Consider the following 18,231-nt stretch of genomic DNA (forward strand, 5'->3'; position numbering starts at 1 on the left):
GAATGCCTCTTTTGTTAAATGGTAGAGTCAAACTAATTAACCTCTTCAATATGGAAATGAACTCAGTGCACTGTTCCAATCAGTTGGTTTAAAATTTTACAAAGAAAGCAGGGCGGATCCAGCCCTGGTTTGACTAGGCTAGAGCTCAGGTGAAAATGAAGTCCAGAAAAAAAAACACAACCCTCAATTAAAAAAATTTAAAATTTCAGCACGGGTCTCTCTCTGTCTCTCATACTTTCACGTCTTCTTTTTTCCATCTCTGAAGACTTTCGCGTCTACTTCCACTGATCTGCTAGCCTATTTTTCTAATCATCTTCTCGAGTTCTCGTTCAAGCCTACATATCACCACTCACCACTCGCCATTGCCCGTCGCCTTGTTGAGTATTTTATTTGCCTATGGGGAAATTAGAATTAAAATAGTGAAGTTTATTAATTAACATCAGACGAGATAGATACATAATTAAAGATAAAACAGATGTGTGTAGAGATTAATTTGAAACAGCTTTATTGTGATGACAAATATAGACATACCTAATATAAGGAGAAAAAAATTGCGCTTTGTATAAAGTTAGCCTTAGTGGCATTTCAATTCTAGATCCGCCACTAAAAGAAAGACGTAGCAAGTGAAAACAACAATATACTGAAAAGGGGTGAAGTGTATTACCTGTTTCCCCAGTGAAGTGATCAAATCCCCTGAAATTCATATTTTCACATGATCTCTATATTCTTATAATTTACTAAACACACTCTTTAGGAGAAGTAATAATGTTGTGATGACCCTTGCTAATAACACATCTGTGAACCTGAAAATCCAGATTTGCTATGCGGATTGATTCTGGTGTCTGCTAAGTTCAAACCATGGAATGGACTGAGTGGTCTGCTAATTGCAAATTGTTCATTGTTAACCATTTTAAGATTTTCACACAATGGTCAATCATTTTTTTTCCGATGAAATATCAATAATATCTGTGAGTCTATCTTTTGTGTCAGCAAGAGGCTGAAAATCATTGATCATATGTTGTTAATCAATTGTGTACGTGAACTGGTCATCGGTCTCACTCATTCTTTTCTTATTACTTGGTAAATCATATTTAGTAGTTCTTCTCATAATACAATGTTGTTCTAAAACTTGAGGCCTTTGAAAGTAGGACGCTTTCTTATCTTAGTGGCTTGCTCAAAAGCATATGCAATCTCAATTAGCTTTGGCTCTGAACCCCGAAGTCCACCAAAGCATATACCAGCTGGTCTCCCATTGTTTTCGAAACCGGCTGGAACAGTTACACCTGGGGCTCCTGCAATTGCAAGTAGCTTTGAGAAATCTGACTTAGGAGTCACCACAGCATCTAGCTTCTTCTGTGTCACCAATCTCACAAGACCATTTCTAGTCCACCTTGCAAAATTCAACAAAGTCTGCTTCTCTGTTTTTCCAAACCCATTTGTTGCTTCTGCTGCTATAAGTAGGTCTTGTCCATACTCTTTAATCTTTTCCTGCATTTCAAGAAAAATCAAATCAGTTAGGTTATACGGTTAGTCGTTAATCAGCTATTTTTAGTACTTAAGTTGTACACTAATTAAAAGGACCATGAGGTTTTATAGAACATTATTTGCGAACCTGTTTCCGGTGTTTGTTGTTGAAGGCTATGACATCTGCCAAGGATCGCACTGGGGAAGCCACCAACTCCTTCAAGTATGCATTCAAGGATATTTTGCACTCAACAGACAATGCAATATCTTCATCATTTGAGAAATAGATTTCAGAAAAATTAGCCACCTTCAAATTGTCTACCAAAACAGCACCCCCTTTCCTATCACCAAATAAAAAGGCCATCAAAATAGATAAAGACCCTGCATTTTCCATCTCCGAATAAGACTTTAAACATCAAACATGGTTTATAAAAACCGGTCTGCAGTATTTTTAATACCTCATAGTATTGAGATGCTTCTCAAAAGTTTGAGCCAAGGATGTGTCATTGCCAAATTCATAGAAAGTTCTCAATATCCCTATTCTTTTTCCTCTAAGTCCGTCGCGCCTGAGAAACTGTGCATAACCGCCTCTGGGAATGTACTTTGATGTCTCAATTGTTGCAATGTCATTGTGGTCGATGCCTGCAATGGCATCAAGAACATACGCAGCATCTGCTACTGTCCTACAGATTGGCCTGCTCAATCCCAACGGCAAGACATGAGTAATGAAAACTATGCAACCACATTTAGTCATGGCCATAGGTTAATATCAGTCTAATAATAAATAATTATTGATTTATATTATCATCAAATATATACATACCCAACAGTATCTTGTCTTTGAGAAATTGGAACAACCCCTGCTCGACTAGTAAGACCAATTGTTGGTTTGATACCCACAACTGAGTTGTAACCTGATGGACATAAGATCGAACCATCTGTCTCAGTACCTAATGACACCGAGACCATATTTGCTGCCACTGATATTGCTGAACCACTGCTTGAGCCGCAAGGGTCTGAGAATGTGTAAGGGTTCTGCAATGCATGAAGCCATGAACTCTTATTCAATTTTCTGGTGTTTGTTTCTTGAGCTATGTATATTCAGCTTAATTCTTCTATTCATTTATACGATCTGAAAAGTTTCTCTACGTACGTAAAACATGTATATTATGTTGTTAGGAGTCATGATCTAGCCAGATATGTATCATATTGTTCAAAGATCAAAGATACATATATAGTTTGAATATACCATCTATACGTGCAAATTACTCAAGAGATTATGGAAACTATGATTATGTAAAATTGTGAATACATTAACCAACTCACCAGGCCATAACCGCCTCTGGCATTCCAACCAGAAGGTGCAGCATTAGATCTAAAATGTGACCACTCGCTCAAGCTAGCCTTTCCCAAAATGATAGCCCCAGCTTTCCTCAACTTCTGCACCACACCGGCATCACGAGGTACGACAGATCCAAGCAGCGCCAAAGAACCAGCAGTGGTGTTCATCTTATCCTTGGTTGCAATGTTGTCCTTTACCAGAATAGGAATTCCATGCAACTTAGAGAGTAGTGACACTGGTGCCTTAGTCTTACGCTCATAGTCAGCCTTGTCGGCAAGGCTAAGCGCATCAGGGTTGACTTCTAGGATTCCTTTGAGGACTGGGTTTAATTTTCGAATTTGGGCAAGGTAATATTGGACAAGCTGCCTCGAGGTGAGTTGGTTGTGCTTGAAAGCAAGCTGCATATCATCTATGGTGGCTTCCTCAAGTGAGAGTTTGCTGGCTGCGGATGTACATGGCAGAGATGACAATGTGAAGAGGAGAATGAGAAGCAATAAGGATGAGATGTGAGGGACGCTTGGTTTCACCATGGCAGACGATGAGGAGATTATCATTTCTTTTTCTGGTTTGAGCAAGACTAGTGATCCAAGTTAAAATATAAGCTAATGTTCTCTGCCTTTAGGGTCCTGGATTGGTGGGGAATTGAGGTAGGCCAGTAGACCACCATAAGAACAATAGTGCTCGATCACCATGTATGGAAACTAATACACACTTAATCAGGTATCGTCGCTTTCCCACAGGTCTTCACTCATCTTTCTTTGGGTTGTTACTTTAGAAAAGAATATGCCTTAGGCCAATTATCTACTGTTTTATGCGACAACAATCATAACAGTAGCACGAGGAGATATGTATTGATGATCAACTCGTGTATCACATTGTAACTGTATCAAAAATTTCATGAAAACACCACATATATAGATGAGGAACATTTCTAACGAGACCATTTTGTCGAAGACTAAAAATGATGATCAACTCGTGTATCTCATTGTAACCAAAAGCGTTATGTATCACGAAAAAAAATAACAATTTCATGAAAACACCACATATATAGATGAGGAATATTTTTAACGAGACCATTTATAAAATTGTTAAGATATTTATAAATATGATTTACTCATTATAAATTTAAATAATTTATATTTAATAATTTTAATCTGTTTACTAATCTAATCTATTTTATTAACTTAATCATTACTAAATTGGCTGAAAAGTTATAAAACTAATTTACTTATATAAACCTAATAACTAAACATATGAAAAATATATATTTAATTAACAATTAAATAAAAAATTATCGACGAGATGGTTTTTATTAGAAAATTTATCTTTCCCTATATAGATGTTACATTGTTATTCAAGTATATGGCAAATCTATTCGGACAGCTCAGCTAATGATCATTACCAATGGCAATTCAGCATGAGCATGCTTAAAGTCAATGCGCTACTCGTGTTTCAGAACAAGAGAAGAGTAAGGTTTGTTCCACATATAATTTTGTGTTAGGCTTCGATTTGCTGCTGATCTTTGCAAGTTCACATTAAGCACATAATTTCTTGAAAGTTTTCTTTGTACACCTTACATTCCAAGTTTCCTTCCAACTCTACCTCTCAAAAGAGTTGTCATGCTCGTTTGTTCGCAAGAATTAGGGATGGTAAACCTTTCAATTAACTGTATATGGAAGACCCCTAACGATGAATTAAAGAGTGTATTAGGGTGAAAATTCAATATTTTTAAACCTATTCCCAAAAGATAGCTACTGCATCCAATCATGTCAATGGTGTCAGTTTCCATTGATTTCAAATAAACAGAACTAACCAAACCAGATGGCAACTGGGTTAAAGCCATCTGCCAATGGAGATCAAACCTTGCAGTCCAATGGAAGATCAACAATCCAATATCAACAAATAAAAACATGAAAACGATGAGAATCCAAGAACCAAATGAATCAAAACGAAGAAGAATGCAAGAATGTCAAGTAATCAGGTGAGCTCAGATATATGAACATATTCGTACTCCCGGACCACAAAAGGTCTCATAGAGCTGGGATTATCATGTATCATCATCGCAAATCACCAACTAAAACAATAACCAAATACAATAAATAAGGAAACCCATTTCATGAACAAATCCAAAGTGCAGAGAAAAAGAAGAGATCTCAGAGAGAAGCGGCTCAGGGTTTTGGGAAGAGGAGGAGTGCTTGTGACGGCCGCTAGTGATAGTGGTGAGGGTTTAAGCCTTTAAGAAGGCAACGAGCTCTGATTGATTTACTAATTTAGCCCTGGACATTGGGTAAATGGCAAAACAGATGGACTGTATAGTCTGTATTGAGGCCCATTAGCAATATTATCATGCCAGAATTAAACTAAATAGTAAATACTCAAATTCCATTAATCGAAAGAAAAAAAAAACTCAAATTCGATTTTCTAACTTTTAGTGTCTTAAGACATTTCAAGGAAATGAGGAAACAAAGTGATAGAAACATTGAGAAATTATTATATATACCCGCTGCATATCTCACATGACATATCATCTTAATGTTATTGGTTAATTTTTTACTGTTTTGTTTCTGATTAATTTTTATATATAAAATAAAATTTTGTTATTTGCACCGCGTGCATGTTAATTATATCATAACATAATATGATTAGCTGGGTACACCACATGATAATGTCACGTGGTGTGCGGGATACACAGAATATTACTCTAGAAACATTCTCTCTAATTTTTCTTGTTTTGCTCATGTGTGCATATATATATGGGTCTTAGGCTCTTAACGATCTATACCATGGGTACATGGTTCACGTAATGTGTAAATAATATTATGTATATATGTCCATTCTCAAAACATATATATGTGTATTTACGTCCGAGACATAAGGAGATGATCAAAGTAATATTTTAAACTATCATAAATTCAAATATATATAGATGCTATATATAAATATATATTTTTCCAATACATTGATAAAATCAGTCTCATTTGCGAAACTATACCGGACAATCTAGCAACATAACTTGCGACATCCTGTAAATATAGTCTCTACGTGCGTAAGAATGACGAACAAACTATATGATCACTTGCAAGCAGTAAATTTGCAAGTGGCTCTGCCATGGCCTGAGTTAGCCCTGATGAACCTCAAGGCTGTATAGAGCACATTCCTCTGTGAACCCATCAATCCCGAGTTCATTTGCTGCACAACAGCAAAGGTATTGTAAGTGTATTGAAGGCTGTTGTAGGAATTGAGAAAGGCAGTGATGCTTTCCCTTAGGAGAGTCCTATAAGGGTCTCCTCTTCCCTGAAGACCTTGCCACAATGTTAGGTCAGTCCCATATCTTTCCGCTGCAGGCAATCCGAAAACAACTGCTACCTTTGTGTCTGGTCTCACTGCCCTCCAGTAGCATCTGTACTCTGGCCTTGTCCAACTCCTGCAGAAATCACACCCAACAATGGTGTCAGCAATAGAGGCCAGCTTGAGAACCGACTAGTATGCCTCTTAAAAAGTATGAGAACAACTTCTCCAAGCATCAAATCCAGTCATTGTAGTAGTGTAGTCCTTGTTTGGACTAGTGTATTAGTGCATTTAAGCAGAAGAGTGATGGATTTGTAACACTTATTTTGTGTCGATACATTACAAAATAACTCAGGATTCAAAAGAGTGATGGGTTATTTGGTAACACTAATATGTGAATGGAAAAAGAACCCAGGATTCCAATAACATTTTGATACTGAAGACTAGACTCTGAATCAGAACCCTCAAATTTGGACTCCTAAACTAATACATTTGTCTATATTTGAGTTATCATGTTAGCTACCACATTATATGATTACTGAACTCATAGATTAATGGTGCCTGGACCTAAGGTAAGATAAGAGGACTCACTGATGGGGGCAGGCTGTCGCTTCCAAGAAGGGCACTGGTGGCATGGGAGGCAGCCGTGGCAGGGGTGGCAATGGTGGCAAGTGAGGCATTGGTGGAAGTTGTGGCAAGTGAGGCATTGGCGGAAGTGGTGGCAAGTGAGGCATTGGCGGCAATGGAGCAATTGGGGGAAGCCTGTAAGGTGGAGGACTTGATGGTGTCACTTGTCTAGGCGGTGCCGGTGTTACTTGTCTAGGAGGAGCCGGTGCTACTTGTCTAGGCGGATCTGGTGCTACTTGTCTAGGCGGTGCCGGTGTGATCACCGGAGAAGGCACAGGATTAGGTGACTTTGGACAATATGACATAGGCTGAGCAGGTTGAGTGAGCAAAGAGTCCACAGCATACATTTCCATGTCAAACATGCTAAACACTAGTTTAAGACTTTGAGCAGGACCAGCAGGAATCCCACATGAGCCTTCACCTGAGCTCGAGACCTTGGCATAACATCCCCTCAAATCTGGTGTCCCATCAAATCTCACAGCATAGTTTCCAAACCAGTTGGTAGTTTGCTCCCTTGACATTGTCACTTGGCCATTACTGTCACTACATGCCACTTGTACTTTGATTCCTGCAACCAAAAATTCACTCAAAGAATTAAACTTTAGGACTGCTAAATAAAAAGAGAATGCAAAATTTACTAAATGGTTGGAAATTGTGGATCTGACCATTGACTGGATAATCAAAGAGGGACCTTTCACCATCTTTGCATTGATCACAATAGACTGTGCCACTGACCATGGTATTTGCTTGAGCTCCATCAATGGCTGCCAAAACCAGAACTACCAATGCTGCTGCAGAAAGGAAAAAGTGAAGACAACCCATGAGAGTTGGCGAGAAGCTCTAATTGGGTGTGCAGAGAAAGAGTTGGTGTATAAGAATGTATTGATGAACATTAGCATTTAATAGCGAGAACCAGGATTTTTTTTTTACCCTATATTCAACTCTCAACTGCATACATTTATTATGTACTGTGGAAGATCATGAATTCAAATCTAGAAGCTGCAAACGGTACGCATGTACATTTAAGGCTAGGATGCACCAAGAGTCTATAACATGCTTGATTAGAATTAGGACTTGGGAGGCAAGCAAATCAAACTCTTGCAGGCCTATCAATTTGTTTAGGCCAAACGCTTGATTTAAGGTTGGTGCTTATTTCCCAAGCTGTTTTGGTCTAGGTTTGCACTGGCCTACACTATTGCAATCCATATATCCCAAGATTTGAAATTGGAGGAAAAAATAGGGGTATTTTAATATATACCAAATTTTTAGAAACTCTTTTAAAAGAAACCCACCTATCTTTTTTCTTCATTATGTAGCAAATATAACCATTCTTTTAAACTAAATTACAAAAGGCTAATACTGAAAACTGATATAAATAAGTAATTAGTCAAGAGTAACTTGTGCTCTCATTAACTGTTTTAATTATAAATTTTCTTTTACTCATCATAAATTTAGGAACAATGGAGCATTTATGTAATTACATATCTAGAATTCATAAGCTTTTTAAATTAAAATCAATTCAAAATCGAAAATCACTTTTTGGTGATTTGAACTTTTTTTTTGAATACTTTAATATTTTCTATTGCATAGGTGTTTTTGTTCATTTCAGCAATTTATTTACGACGTGTAGTTTGAGATAGAGATATAAATTTTTTATTCCTATTTAGTAGGTTTTTTATTTTTAATTATAACCTAAAAATTAGGTATGTATTTATATATCTAACATCTCTTAAAGGGATTTTTACATCAACCTGTTTGTTAGGTATTTTATCATTCCAAAGATCTCTTTCATAGGTTGAATTTGAAATTTATATTAATATGCATGTTTCTATCTATTAGATACGTAATAGTAGAGAGTGAAAAATAAATGAAAGTTGAAATCTAGAACAAAAGGTTTCATGAAAATTCATGGTACAATGATGCGAAAAGAAAAGATTTGAGAAAACATATATGTCATGGATAATATAAGTACCTTATTGGTAGATTAAAAAATTGAAAAGAAATGACTAATAATACAAGTACACAACAAGCTTTGTTTTCTCTCGTATGATTTACAAAAGCTGGAGAAGTGTTTGTATTTTAAAACTCTCATATGAGCTATATAAAAAACTTTTTCTTAAGAAAAGTTTTGAAATCAATTTTTTTAGCAATTTAAAGTAATGAAAAATCAATGGAATGGTTGATTTAAACATATATAATAAATAAATACTACGACTAAGGAAAACCGAAATGATCAAAAGGGCAAAATAGGCTTGTAGAAAAAGAATTTGGGTTTAGATTGAAAAAACATTTTGGTGTGGATTTAATTTAAAAAGAAGGCTCTAATATTGGGTATATTTCTAATTTTCTAAAAAAAAAAGAACACTTTTTAACTCCTTGTGCATCATTTTTGAAACGAATACGTACAAATGACTTTCAAATGGCTACTCATTACTTCCAATACTTGTTATGATCTCTTGATCCATGAAACGTTGAGTTGAATATGCTGAAATCTTAAAAGGGTGCGCGTCGTTTCACCTGTAATCATAAGCTCACATTATAAGCTAGCAATGTCAATGATCACATTTTAGTTACGAGCATTACTGCATTAGTGCATCACTACCAATGTTGGAATGATCACCTTTGTCTATCATGGACTAACATGAGATGTATCTAAATCTGGATCTAGAAATTGATGTTCATACGGAGACATCAGAGTTCAAACTCTCCATGGCCCTCAGGTATAAGTGCAGGTTGAGTTTTATTAGTTTATGTAACGACTTTTGTCACTGTCTCACTGACACACAGATTAGCAAAAGAAAGCAATGAAGGGCAAGCATGTTGCCATTTGTAACTTGGTAGAGATTGAATTTCCAGGCAGAAGCCATTTATTAGAGATGACATGCATGAATTCCTTTCAAGGATTTTACTGGTGGGGGGTTTTGGTTGGCCGTCCAAGTAGCCAAAACATTAAATTGATGAAGAAGGTGAAGGACTAGAGGATATGGGGTTTTTGAACAAGAGGTTAAGAAGGAAGCCAGCCTAGACACACAGAATGGACTCTCTTTAATGTTCTTCAACAACAATTTCTGCAAAGGTATGGGTCTTCACTTCATTTCAGGGAACCTTTCCTCGTGTCCACACTCAGAAAGGTTTGATTTGCTAACTAGTTTGAGATGTACAGAAGTACAGATATAACCACATGAAGGGTGTGAACTCCAAACATAAGTTTTCTCAATATCCTCCAGATTCTTTAGAGCGAGAAACCCTGTGCTGAAGATGTGAGGTTTTGAGTAGAGATTAGGGTTTAGAGATCATAATACCATAGGTTATCAATCGAATCTTGCATTAAAATTCGAGTCTTGTATCCAAGTATCGTCTAATCTAATAAAGTTTTACTCGAAATGTGATTTATCAAAACACTTAATCACATAATATGAAACTTAGAACATATCAATATCATTCATGTGTACTGTGAAGCTAATTTTACTGCTAATGTGCCCTTGCAACGTTTGGTCAGTCTAGTACAACCCCTTTCCTAGGAGACAAATTTACCGTGGTCGGTTTCATCTGCTGTGCCTTCGAACGTTTTGAAGCAAACTACTCCAGAGGTGTCACCTTGTAATTTAATCTTTTCGTAGCGGTAAAAAATCAATCTTACGCCTTCACTAAAATTGCAGTTTTATTGCAAGCTTGTATTTTATAATTATGCAACAAACTTTCACCAGAGGTCTAACGAAATGTTGCAAATCGGAAACCCTTCCCTCCCTTGTCATGAGTCATGACTTTGTTTCTCCTTGATACTGTTACTTGTTGTAGAACACATCAATCGCAACCATTTTTGGATTTTGGAGTATGAAAAACAAAGGTTAGAAGAAGCAAGGGTAACAGTACGAGCAGATAGGATCGCATCCGGGTATAGGTGCAGTCTCTCACATGCATCAACTAGTACATACTTCAATATGATACAATCGGATAGGAAATTTTTGCTGATGAATGTACTAATCTACTACTACAGGTAGTTTATCCACATTTGATATATCGATTACTAGTCTAATAAACCAAGAAAATCATTAGGAATAATTCCATTCTAAATAATACCAGAATACCAAGCCAACGTAACATCAGCATGTAGGAGGCAGATGTAGTGCAGCTCAAACCAGTTCATCATCACTTGAATTCACTGCCTGGTGCCAGTTGTGAATCCTTTGCTCCCATGTTATTGTCATCAAGATTCCAAAATATATAAATCATTATGCAGTCATCAAGATCCTGAAATCTCACCTCTACAACATCCTGAATAGTTAGTCCTATCCAAACCAGATATCCACTTATCAGCTATAACTTGCTCCAAACTACCATTAATTGTGATGAGCCATATCTAAGGTCCTAAACAGCATATAAGGCCAAATCACATATCACTCTAAGAGTCTAGACCAAGCATTCAGCAACTCTTCATCAACCACACATCAAAGACCAAGAAAACACCAAGAAAGCATTGCATGTGAAAGCACAGAACAGGATCCATTGAACATGCCACAATTCCACATTAACTTCACGATCAAAAATAATTTTCAGAGTCAGTGTTTCTCAATCTCAATACAACATACAAAACAAAGTCCTATAGGCAAAACTAGTATACTTGAACAGTTGAACACCTACCAAAAAACTGTTTTTAAGTTGAATGTATAGCATTAGCGACAGAGCATAAATATAGAAAAGAAAGTGAAAAATCAGCAGCCTCATGGTTCAGCAGATCAAGCAACTTGGGACCTCTTCCCTCTATCATCATACTTCTAACCTTTTCTTCAATTCTCAGTGACGTTCTCATTTTCATTCTCATTCTCTGGTTCCGGTTCCTCAGAATTGCTTCTCCTACTCTCATCGTTTCCAGCACTGCACTCAAATGAAACAATTTAGTTTCAGATAGATGATCACAACAATAATACCATGTGCCAAGGACACGCTTAAACCTTGGACATTATTGACTCAATTATCAGAAATGGCCAGATTAACATTTACAATGCAAAAATACATAGCATACATTTGCCATTTGGTCTTAGATTATGCAGCTGACAAGGCTAGGTTCCTCCATTCATATGATTGTGTTCCCAAAATGCGCTTAAGAATGAAAATACATCCCAACTTTTACATGATACAAGATTAAGTAGGTTTTAGGATCCTTCAGAATATGTAACAAGTATCAGATCAATGAAGGAGACCATATTGTTGAGGCTCCGAAAATATTAGAAAGCAATAATGAGGGGACAAGGCGGAGAGAGCATGAACACTTTTCAACACGTATTGCTTAGCTCACAGTTTAAAATGATTCCTTTTGAAGTTAAACTGAAACACATAAAGCAATTCAGCTTATTGCTTAGCAAAGTCAAATAATGTAATACAGAAACACCATAAGAAAACAATGCAGCTTATTGCTTGATTCAGAACTTCCTATCGACACAAATGAGCATCATTCCACCCACAACATTCGAGAAGTTGAAGTAAAAAATCTCTGCAGTAGGCCTCCATCAAACAAAGCTACTACTAGCTCGCTGAAACCAATTACAACTACAATGCACCTATCCAATTGGCATTTGCTAACAAGTATCAAAAGCATCCATCTTTAACTAAGCATCCTAACACGATCAAATTAATAAACAATCAATCAAGAGACGGAAGCAGTATACCTCTGAGGACGAACCTCCCCCTCAGCCTCAGCCTCAGCCTCAGCCACAGCAGGTTTTCTCCAAACTCCATCGGTGCGGTCACCAGGGCGCCCATTTCCCATTCCGAAACTCCTCTTCCCAAAAGACTCCCCTTCGGCAGCCACAGCCTCCTTCTCCTTAAGCTTCACAGCCTCAAGCTCCTTGTCAATCTTCTTCCAGTCCTTCCCCTTCTCTGCCAAAACGTCCTCTCTCGGCCTCGCAGCTCCAAATGGGTTCGCCCCCTTGGGCCTCGGTACAATCTCCACCGCCACCGGCAATGACTCATTGCTGCTGACAACAGGCGGTGGCGGCGGCAGAGTAACAGGCAATGTCCTAGGCTGCAATTTCAGCCTCGGCCTACCATTACTCTCAGTCCCACCATTACTCTCCTCCCTCCTCCCCCAGCTCTCCGAATCGGCACCACCGCCGTTCGAATTGAACCCTAACCCTACCTTCCTCTCCCTCTCGAAACCCCCTCCACCATTAACCTCCTCCCTCTTCCTCCCCCAGCTCTCCGAATCGGCCCCGCCGCCATTCGACCCAAACCCAACCTTCCTATCCCGATCAAACCCGCCGCCGCCGGGCCTCCGTCCCTCCGACGAAAACGACGACGTCTTGTTCGTCACCCAGCTGTCAGATTCATCAGCCTTGGACTGAGAACCAAACCCAAACCCTACTCTCTCCCTCTTCTCCGGCACCGACTTCTTCCCGGCGCCCCAATCGTCAACCTCATCCGCCCGCGACGGCGCGTCCCTATCACTCTCCTTCCCAAACCCTCCGCCTCCCTCTCTCCTCTGGCTCCCCCACTTGGAGCTCGAATCCTCGCGGTTCCGATCGGCGCCGTAGCTCTTGAAGCCGCCGCCGAGCCGGCCCTTCTCGAGCTCCTCGGCGGTGCGCTCGCGCGGGCCGGTGGGGAGGACGAGCCGATCCTCGTGGGTCAGGCCGACGGGCTCTGCGGGTGGCTTGGGCCCGCCGAACACGGAAAACTCGGCGAGGCTGACCTTCTGGGGCTTGTTCTTCTTCTTCGGCTTGGCGGCGGCGGCGGCTGAGAGAGATGGGAAGTCGGCTAGGGGCTGGGCTTCGATCTTGGCTTGGTGCTGTTGCTGCTGTTCGAGCTCGGCGGCTTCGTGTTCTTCGGAGTCGAGGGCCCACGCGCCGGGTTTGGCCCAAGGAGACGACACAGTTGCCGCCATGGTTGCAAAGAAAAGCTCTTGTCTTTGGTCTCTCTTTGTGTTTCTCTCTTTCGATGTTTGTGTTTGGTTGCGTTGGTTTGAAGCGTCCGAGGGTGGGTTGTATTTATAGGGTAGAGATATGGGGTTTGATCTGACGGTGGAGAATGGATTCCCAATCCGATAGGGAATCTTGGCTTTGATCTCTTTGGCTTGTTATAGGAGTTTGTGGAAACTTGCACGAATGTAATTGAGGCAATTTGTAACATCAAACGATTCTTGATTAATAACCAAGTCGGAGACGATTTCAGTTCAGTTTTGATTAACGAACAAGTAACCGAGTCCAAAACTCTTTCACTCCGGTTTGATTTTGTAAGAGTTGTATACATGATGTACAATGCCAATCTGAAGCTGCAGACTAATCGGCCAGTATGCGGCCTATCAGTTCTGACTGTTCTGTTTCTAAAAATGCACTATAAACCAGTGTGATACATTCAGAGAATCAATACTATAAAGGGAAAAGAGAGTAAAATCACTTGTGCATCAACATGAATCATGAACAGGAAACTGCCAGCATCAATATGTACATATACCAATAGCCGTCATAGACAGGTTGGACAAGGCAAATGTCACGGTGCTACTGGTATAGTGATACAGCACTGCAATCCCTTTTCTTGAGCTGAACAGTTCAACTCGAGCGTCTGACGGAAGGTCTCATCAGGCTTGTGAAGAAGCCACAACAAATTACTCTGCATTCTGATAGCCACCCCAAGGAGATACCTAGAAGTAACAAGAAACTGTATAAACACTCTGAAGAGAGCGGCCCTATTGGCACCCACACATTGCTCTCCACATCCTGTCAGCTAATTTTCTTTACTTTCTGACATTGTCTCAAATTTCTTATTTTCCAAAAATAAATTATAAACTGGCCTGCCATGGCTAGCCAGCCTAGACTAAGACCGAGGCAAAAACTATGGGAGGGGAGCAGTGTCTTGATATTGGACTTATAATGAGCAATGTGCAGAGTGCCAACTCACTCAAGTCACTGTGCAGCCTCAATGCTTTGGAATTCATTCAAGAGAATTGTGAATTGGTATACTATGGTTCAAGAAAATCTGAATTGTGTAAGGCGATCAAATCTTCATCTTCAGAAGCCTTCATTGAATCTCCCCTAATGTACCATGTTACAGTACCTGTTACAATGAGCAGAACTACTGTAAGCTATAATCAACAATCAACTGAATCAAGTATACTAACCTTTATTCAAAAACTACAACACCACTGTAAAAGCATCTTCAGGTAGCAAATATATGCAAAGAAAAAGCGACCGTCACAGCTAACTGTAAGTGTCAACTGCCTTTATTCAACTGGCGAGGTAACATTTCACCAGATAAGAAGACCTACCTTTCGAGTTTGTTTCTATTGTTGCATGGTGCTCCACCACCGAGCAGTTCAATTAAAATGCTATGATCCAAGTAAATGCTCGGGGCACAGGGTGTGCAATAGGGTATAGCTGACTAGTGTCTACCATTTATTAATTTATATCTTGCACTATTGGGATGAAAATTACAATCATCAGATTCAAATGTTCTTGTTATCAGCAATATGCCTTTGGTCAAATATATGTATCTGCGTGTGTATCATATGTTTAATGAATTATATTGAGACCAAGTTTCACTCCTCAATTTTACCAAGTTGATCAGAATTTACAGGTAAAACTAAGAGGACAAAGAGCAAAAGTCAATCACATATACCTTGTGGAGGTGGTGGTTCCTGATCTCTGGTGGCATGGAGTATAATAGTTCCTGATAGTACAGTAATGAATCCACAAATTTCAGAGGCTATGCTACTCGCAGTTTGACCAGACCAATCCTGCAGAATATAGAAGGAAAGGTGCTAATCAGAATCCTATGTCACCATACTTGCCAGCAACAGGAGTAAAGAACCAAAGCACCAGAAGGAAACAGAATGAAACCCCAGAATATGGATCAAATAACCTACCTTGAACATTATTACACTAGCAATAATGGTGAGAGTTGTGAACATCACATAATATACTGGAGCAACAATAGTCGCACTGAAGGTATCCAAAGCCTGAAATGAAGAATGCATGATCATCAGTGATATGAGACTCAGAGGAGTCAGAACAGATTAGCATCTGACTAGTGACAAATAAGTTTAAGCTGTCAACAAAATAGAATCAATATATCCCAAGATGTATGCCATCCGGGAGGGAACTAGCAGCTGCATACTTAGCGGCTACTGCTTGGTTAGACCCCATTGAAACTCAACATATATACTCCTATATTGTACATATTTAAATATCCAGATGTACGCCAAGTTCACTTTGCGTGCCGGCTGGAAACTGGGCCCCCTGACAGAACCCTTCATGCTTTAGCCTTTAGGAGACATGAAGATCTAGCAAAAAGTTACATACCTACGGCAGGATTGAGGGGTTTGAAACCCCTGACCAGAATGGAGCGCACCATGAGCCTAACTATTCTAACAAACCCCTTGTTGGTAGTTAAATATAAATTTAAAAAGAACTTTCATAATTTGACGAGTTTTGAACTTGTGGCAACTGAAGTCTGTGCTTGATGTAATGCAATTATAAGTACAAGAAGTATGCGGATCAAAAACACACATTGCATTGTTATCCTCTCCTTTACAAGGCAAGAGGAACATATTGTGGTCAGAAGGTAACAAATAGGCAGAAGATGATTTGCGAAAGAGAAATTGGGATATTTATCTCAGGTAGAGCACAGATATGCGGTACAAGATAAGTGACCCTAAAATGCTAATATACATTAGTCTTGTAGGAAGGGCAAGATCATTAATAGCTGAGTACCGACCTTGTTGAGGTAATTCAACTGTGTAATGACGCAGATTACTGCAACAGACAGAAAAAACCAAGTCTGCGGATAAGCTATTTGACTTACTCCCTCAACAGTAAGCTTTATTGCAATTCCAATGGCCTTTATGCTTACCACCTGAAGCAGCACAATAAAGTTAAGAAGCTAAGCATACAACACACGATACATAACTGAACAGAGTCCATATGTACTTGGCAAACAAGAAGAGCATACTTACAGTAAGTGATCCCATCAAAGAACAAATTCCCAAGTAGACCAGTATGTTAGTCAGCCCATAGCGAGGTTCAAAATGCAGAACCAAAGCCAACACTAGGGAAAGTGTAGCTGCAACGTAAATTAGAAAGGCTGTTGGTACAAAAAGGAAGCACAAAAAGTGTCAATAACTTACACAATTCAAATTTTATGACAAATATAGTACTGAAAACAAAACCAAAGGGAGTAAGTATAAAGTCGTAAACCTGGTTGAGTTGCGAGAGTCCATATTTCCAATACAGAACTCAGTGTATGCTCCTGAGGTGCATGGATCACAATAACCACTGATCCCACAATGCACGTAACACATCCCACAACTCCCATTTTCTGCAGCCTCTCCTTCAACAAGAAGTGCGCCAGTACAGCACTACACGAAAATCCAACAAACACATAAGCCCCTAAACAAACTCCCACCCATCCGAAATCACCACATTAAATCAGACAAATGCAACACTAACCTGACAATTATACTCAATGCACCTAGTGGAGTCACAAGAACCGCCGGAGCATATACATAGGCAACAAAATTCGCAACCTCTCCAACAATCACTACCAGAGTTTCGCGAGAAATAGTTAAAATACACCACCACAAAATCAATCAAAATACAACACCCTCATATCATATCCCATAGTCCTCTATAAAAATGTGTATATATTACTGAACAAAAAAAACAGAGAGCTGAACGTACTGGTGATCATGCCAGCCCACCATAGTGGCTCTAACAAATAAGTATAACCACCAACTCCTACAAACCTCAAAACAAACAGATTCAAAATCAACCCCTAGACATTTGGATAATACTAAAAATTGAAACTTTAGATGAAATATTTGCAATTCAGTCCAAAATTGAGAAATTTGCGAAAAAAAGACCTGCTCGGGTTCCGGCGGCGGCGGCGCGCTTGAGGCCTTTCTTCTTCAGGATGAAGCTGGAGCCGATGAAGGCGCTGGAGGCCATGGCTAGTATGAGACCTATCGTATTCTCTGAAACCCCCATAGGTGTGAGTGAGGAGCCAATCAGAGTTGAACAAGTGTCTCTCTCTGGGAATTGTGATGGCAAAGCCCTGCAAATTTCAGAGAGAGAGAAAGATCGGATACTGGATATTCCAACAAGGGAAAGTTTTCGACAGAGTACGTCGTCGTTTTGCCGGAAGCTTCCGTCAGTGAAGGGGGGAGAGGATCCCCTGCTTCGCGTGCTGATTGGTTGAGTTTGCAGAAATCTAATTGGTTATAGACAGGTCGGCATGGAAATGACGAGGTTGTCCTTATTATATTCCTTTGCGAAGGGGGTTGATGACGACAACTGTGGGGGTGACGTGTCGTTTTGGGCGGCGGCTCCGCCTTTCTCAGCAACCGCACACCCAATTCCGTCGCCCACTGAGGCTTCACTCAGACACCACAGCAAGCTGCCAAGTTTCATGAACAAATATGTATAGGTGAAATTGATCAAATCGCTGCTGAATTCTATTATAGGATTAAGGTTGTATTGCTAACAATTAAGTGCTGGAGTTGAAGATTTGATATTACTCATATT

General features: G+C 39.4%; 3 protein-coding genes and 1 non-coding gene across 4 annotated transcripts; all 4 read right to left on the reverse strand.

The window, feature by feature from the left end:
• Positions 1–1,055: 1,055 nt before the first annotated feature.
• LOC126782276 (probable amidase At4g34880) lies at positions 1,056–7,543 on the reverse strand. The gene is made up of 8 exons (XM_050507490.1): positions 7,387–7,543; positions 6,686–7,289; positions 5,887–6,230; positions 2,791–3,383; positions 2,288–2,499; positions 1,923–2,159; positions 1,613–1,805; positions 1,056–1,488 (listed from the first exon to the last, which is right to left on the reverse strand). The coding sequence occupies exons 1-8, from the start codon at positions 7,541–7,543 to the stop codon at positions 1,123–1,125; spliced, it is 2,706 nt and encodes a 901-aa protein (XP_050363447.1). The 3' UTR covers positions 1,056–1,122.
• Positions 4,787–4,878, reverse strand: LOC126785522 (small nucleolar RNA snoR69Y). The gene has a single exon (XR_007671056.1). It is a non-coding gene; the product is annotated as a small nucleolar RNA snoR69Y (small nucleolar RNA).
• A 3,680-nt stretch (positions 7,544–11,223) lies between the features above and the next one.
• Positions 11,224–13,691, reverse strand: LOC126805564 (eukaryotic translation initiation factor 4B3). The gene is made up of 2 exons (XM_050532360.1): positions 12,388–13,691; positions 11,224–11,596 (listed from the first exon to the last, which is right to left on the reverse strand). The coding sequence occupies exons 1-2, from the start codon at positions 13,596–13,598 to the stop codon at positions 11,509–11,511; spliced, it is 1,299 nt and encodes a 432-aa protein (XP_050388317.1). The 5' UTR covers positions 13,599–13,691; the 3' UTR covers positions 11,224–11,508.
• A 126-nt stretch (positions 13,692–13,817) lies between these two features.
• LOC126805565 (probable magnesium transporter NIPA6) lies at positions 13,818–18,054 on the reverse strand. Its single transcript, XM_050532362.1, has 9 exons — positions 17,571–18,054; positions 17,389–17,445; positions 17,158–17,248; positions 16,906–17,066; positions 16,665–16,792; positions 16,427–16,564; positions 15,576–15,668; positions 15,329–15,446; positions 13,818–14,767 (listed from the first exon to the last, which is right to left on the reverse strand). The coding sequence occupies exons 1-9, from the start codon at positions 17,692–17,694 to the stop codon at positions 14,673–14,675; spliced, it is 1,005 nt and encodes a 334-aa protein (XP_050388319.1). The 5' UTR covers positions 17,695–18,054; the 3' UTR covers positions 13,818–14,672.
• Between the last annotated feature and the right edge of the window lie 177 nt (positions 18,055–18,231).

This window comes from Argentina anserina, chromosome 2, assembly GCF_933775445.1.
Source record: "Argentina anserina chromosome 2, drPotAnse1.1, whole genome shotgun sequence".
Taxonomy (NCBI): domain Eukaryota; kingdom Viridiplantae; phylum Streptophyta; class Magnoliopsida; order Rosales; family Rosaceae; genus Argentina; species Argentina anserina.

What these genes read in the sequence shown, in the direction of transcription:
- LOC126805564 (XM_050532360.1), bottom strand. Translation starts at nt 13,598, where the DNA reads ATGGCGGCAACTGTGTCGTCTCCTTGGGCCAAACCCGGCGCGTGGGCC. An exon ending in GGGGAGGTTCGTCCTCAGAG is followed by an intron (nt 11,597 to 12,387) that starts GTATACTGCTTC and finishes ATTTGAGTGCAG; the next exon opens with TGCTGGAAACGATGAGAGTA.
- LOC126805565 (XM_050532362.1), bottom strand. Translation starts at nt 17,694, where the DNA reads ATGGGGGTTTCAGAGAATACGATAGGTCTCATACTAGCCATGGCCTCC. An exon ending in CGCCGCCGGAACCCGAGCAG is followed by an intron (nt 17,446 to 17,570) that starts GTCTTTTTTTCG and finishes TGAGGTTTGTAG; the next exon opens with GAGTTGGTGGTTATACTTAT. An exon ending in GTGGGCTGGCATGATCACCA is followed by an intron (nt 17,249 to 17,388) that starts GTACGTTCAGCT and finishes AAACTCTGGTAG; the next exon opens with TGATTGTTGGAGAGGTTGCG.
- LOC126782276 (XM_050507490.1), bottom strand. Translation starts at nt 7,543, where the DNA reads ATGGGTTGTCTTCACTTTTTCCTTTCTGCAGCAGCATTGGTAGTTCTG. An exon ending in CACTTGCAAATTTACTGCTT is followed by an intron (nt 3,384 to 5,886) that starts GCAAGTGATCAT and finishes TTGGATCACTAG; the next exon opens with TCTTGCTCAAACCAGAAAAA. An exon ending in ACAACAAACACCGGAAACAG is followed by an intron (nt 1,489 to 1,612) that starts GTTCGCAAATAA and finishes CTTGAAATGCAG; the next exon opens with GAAAAGATTAAAGAGTATGG.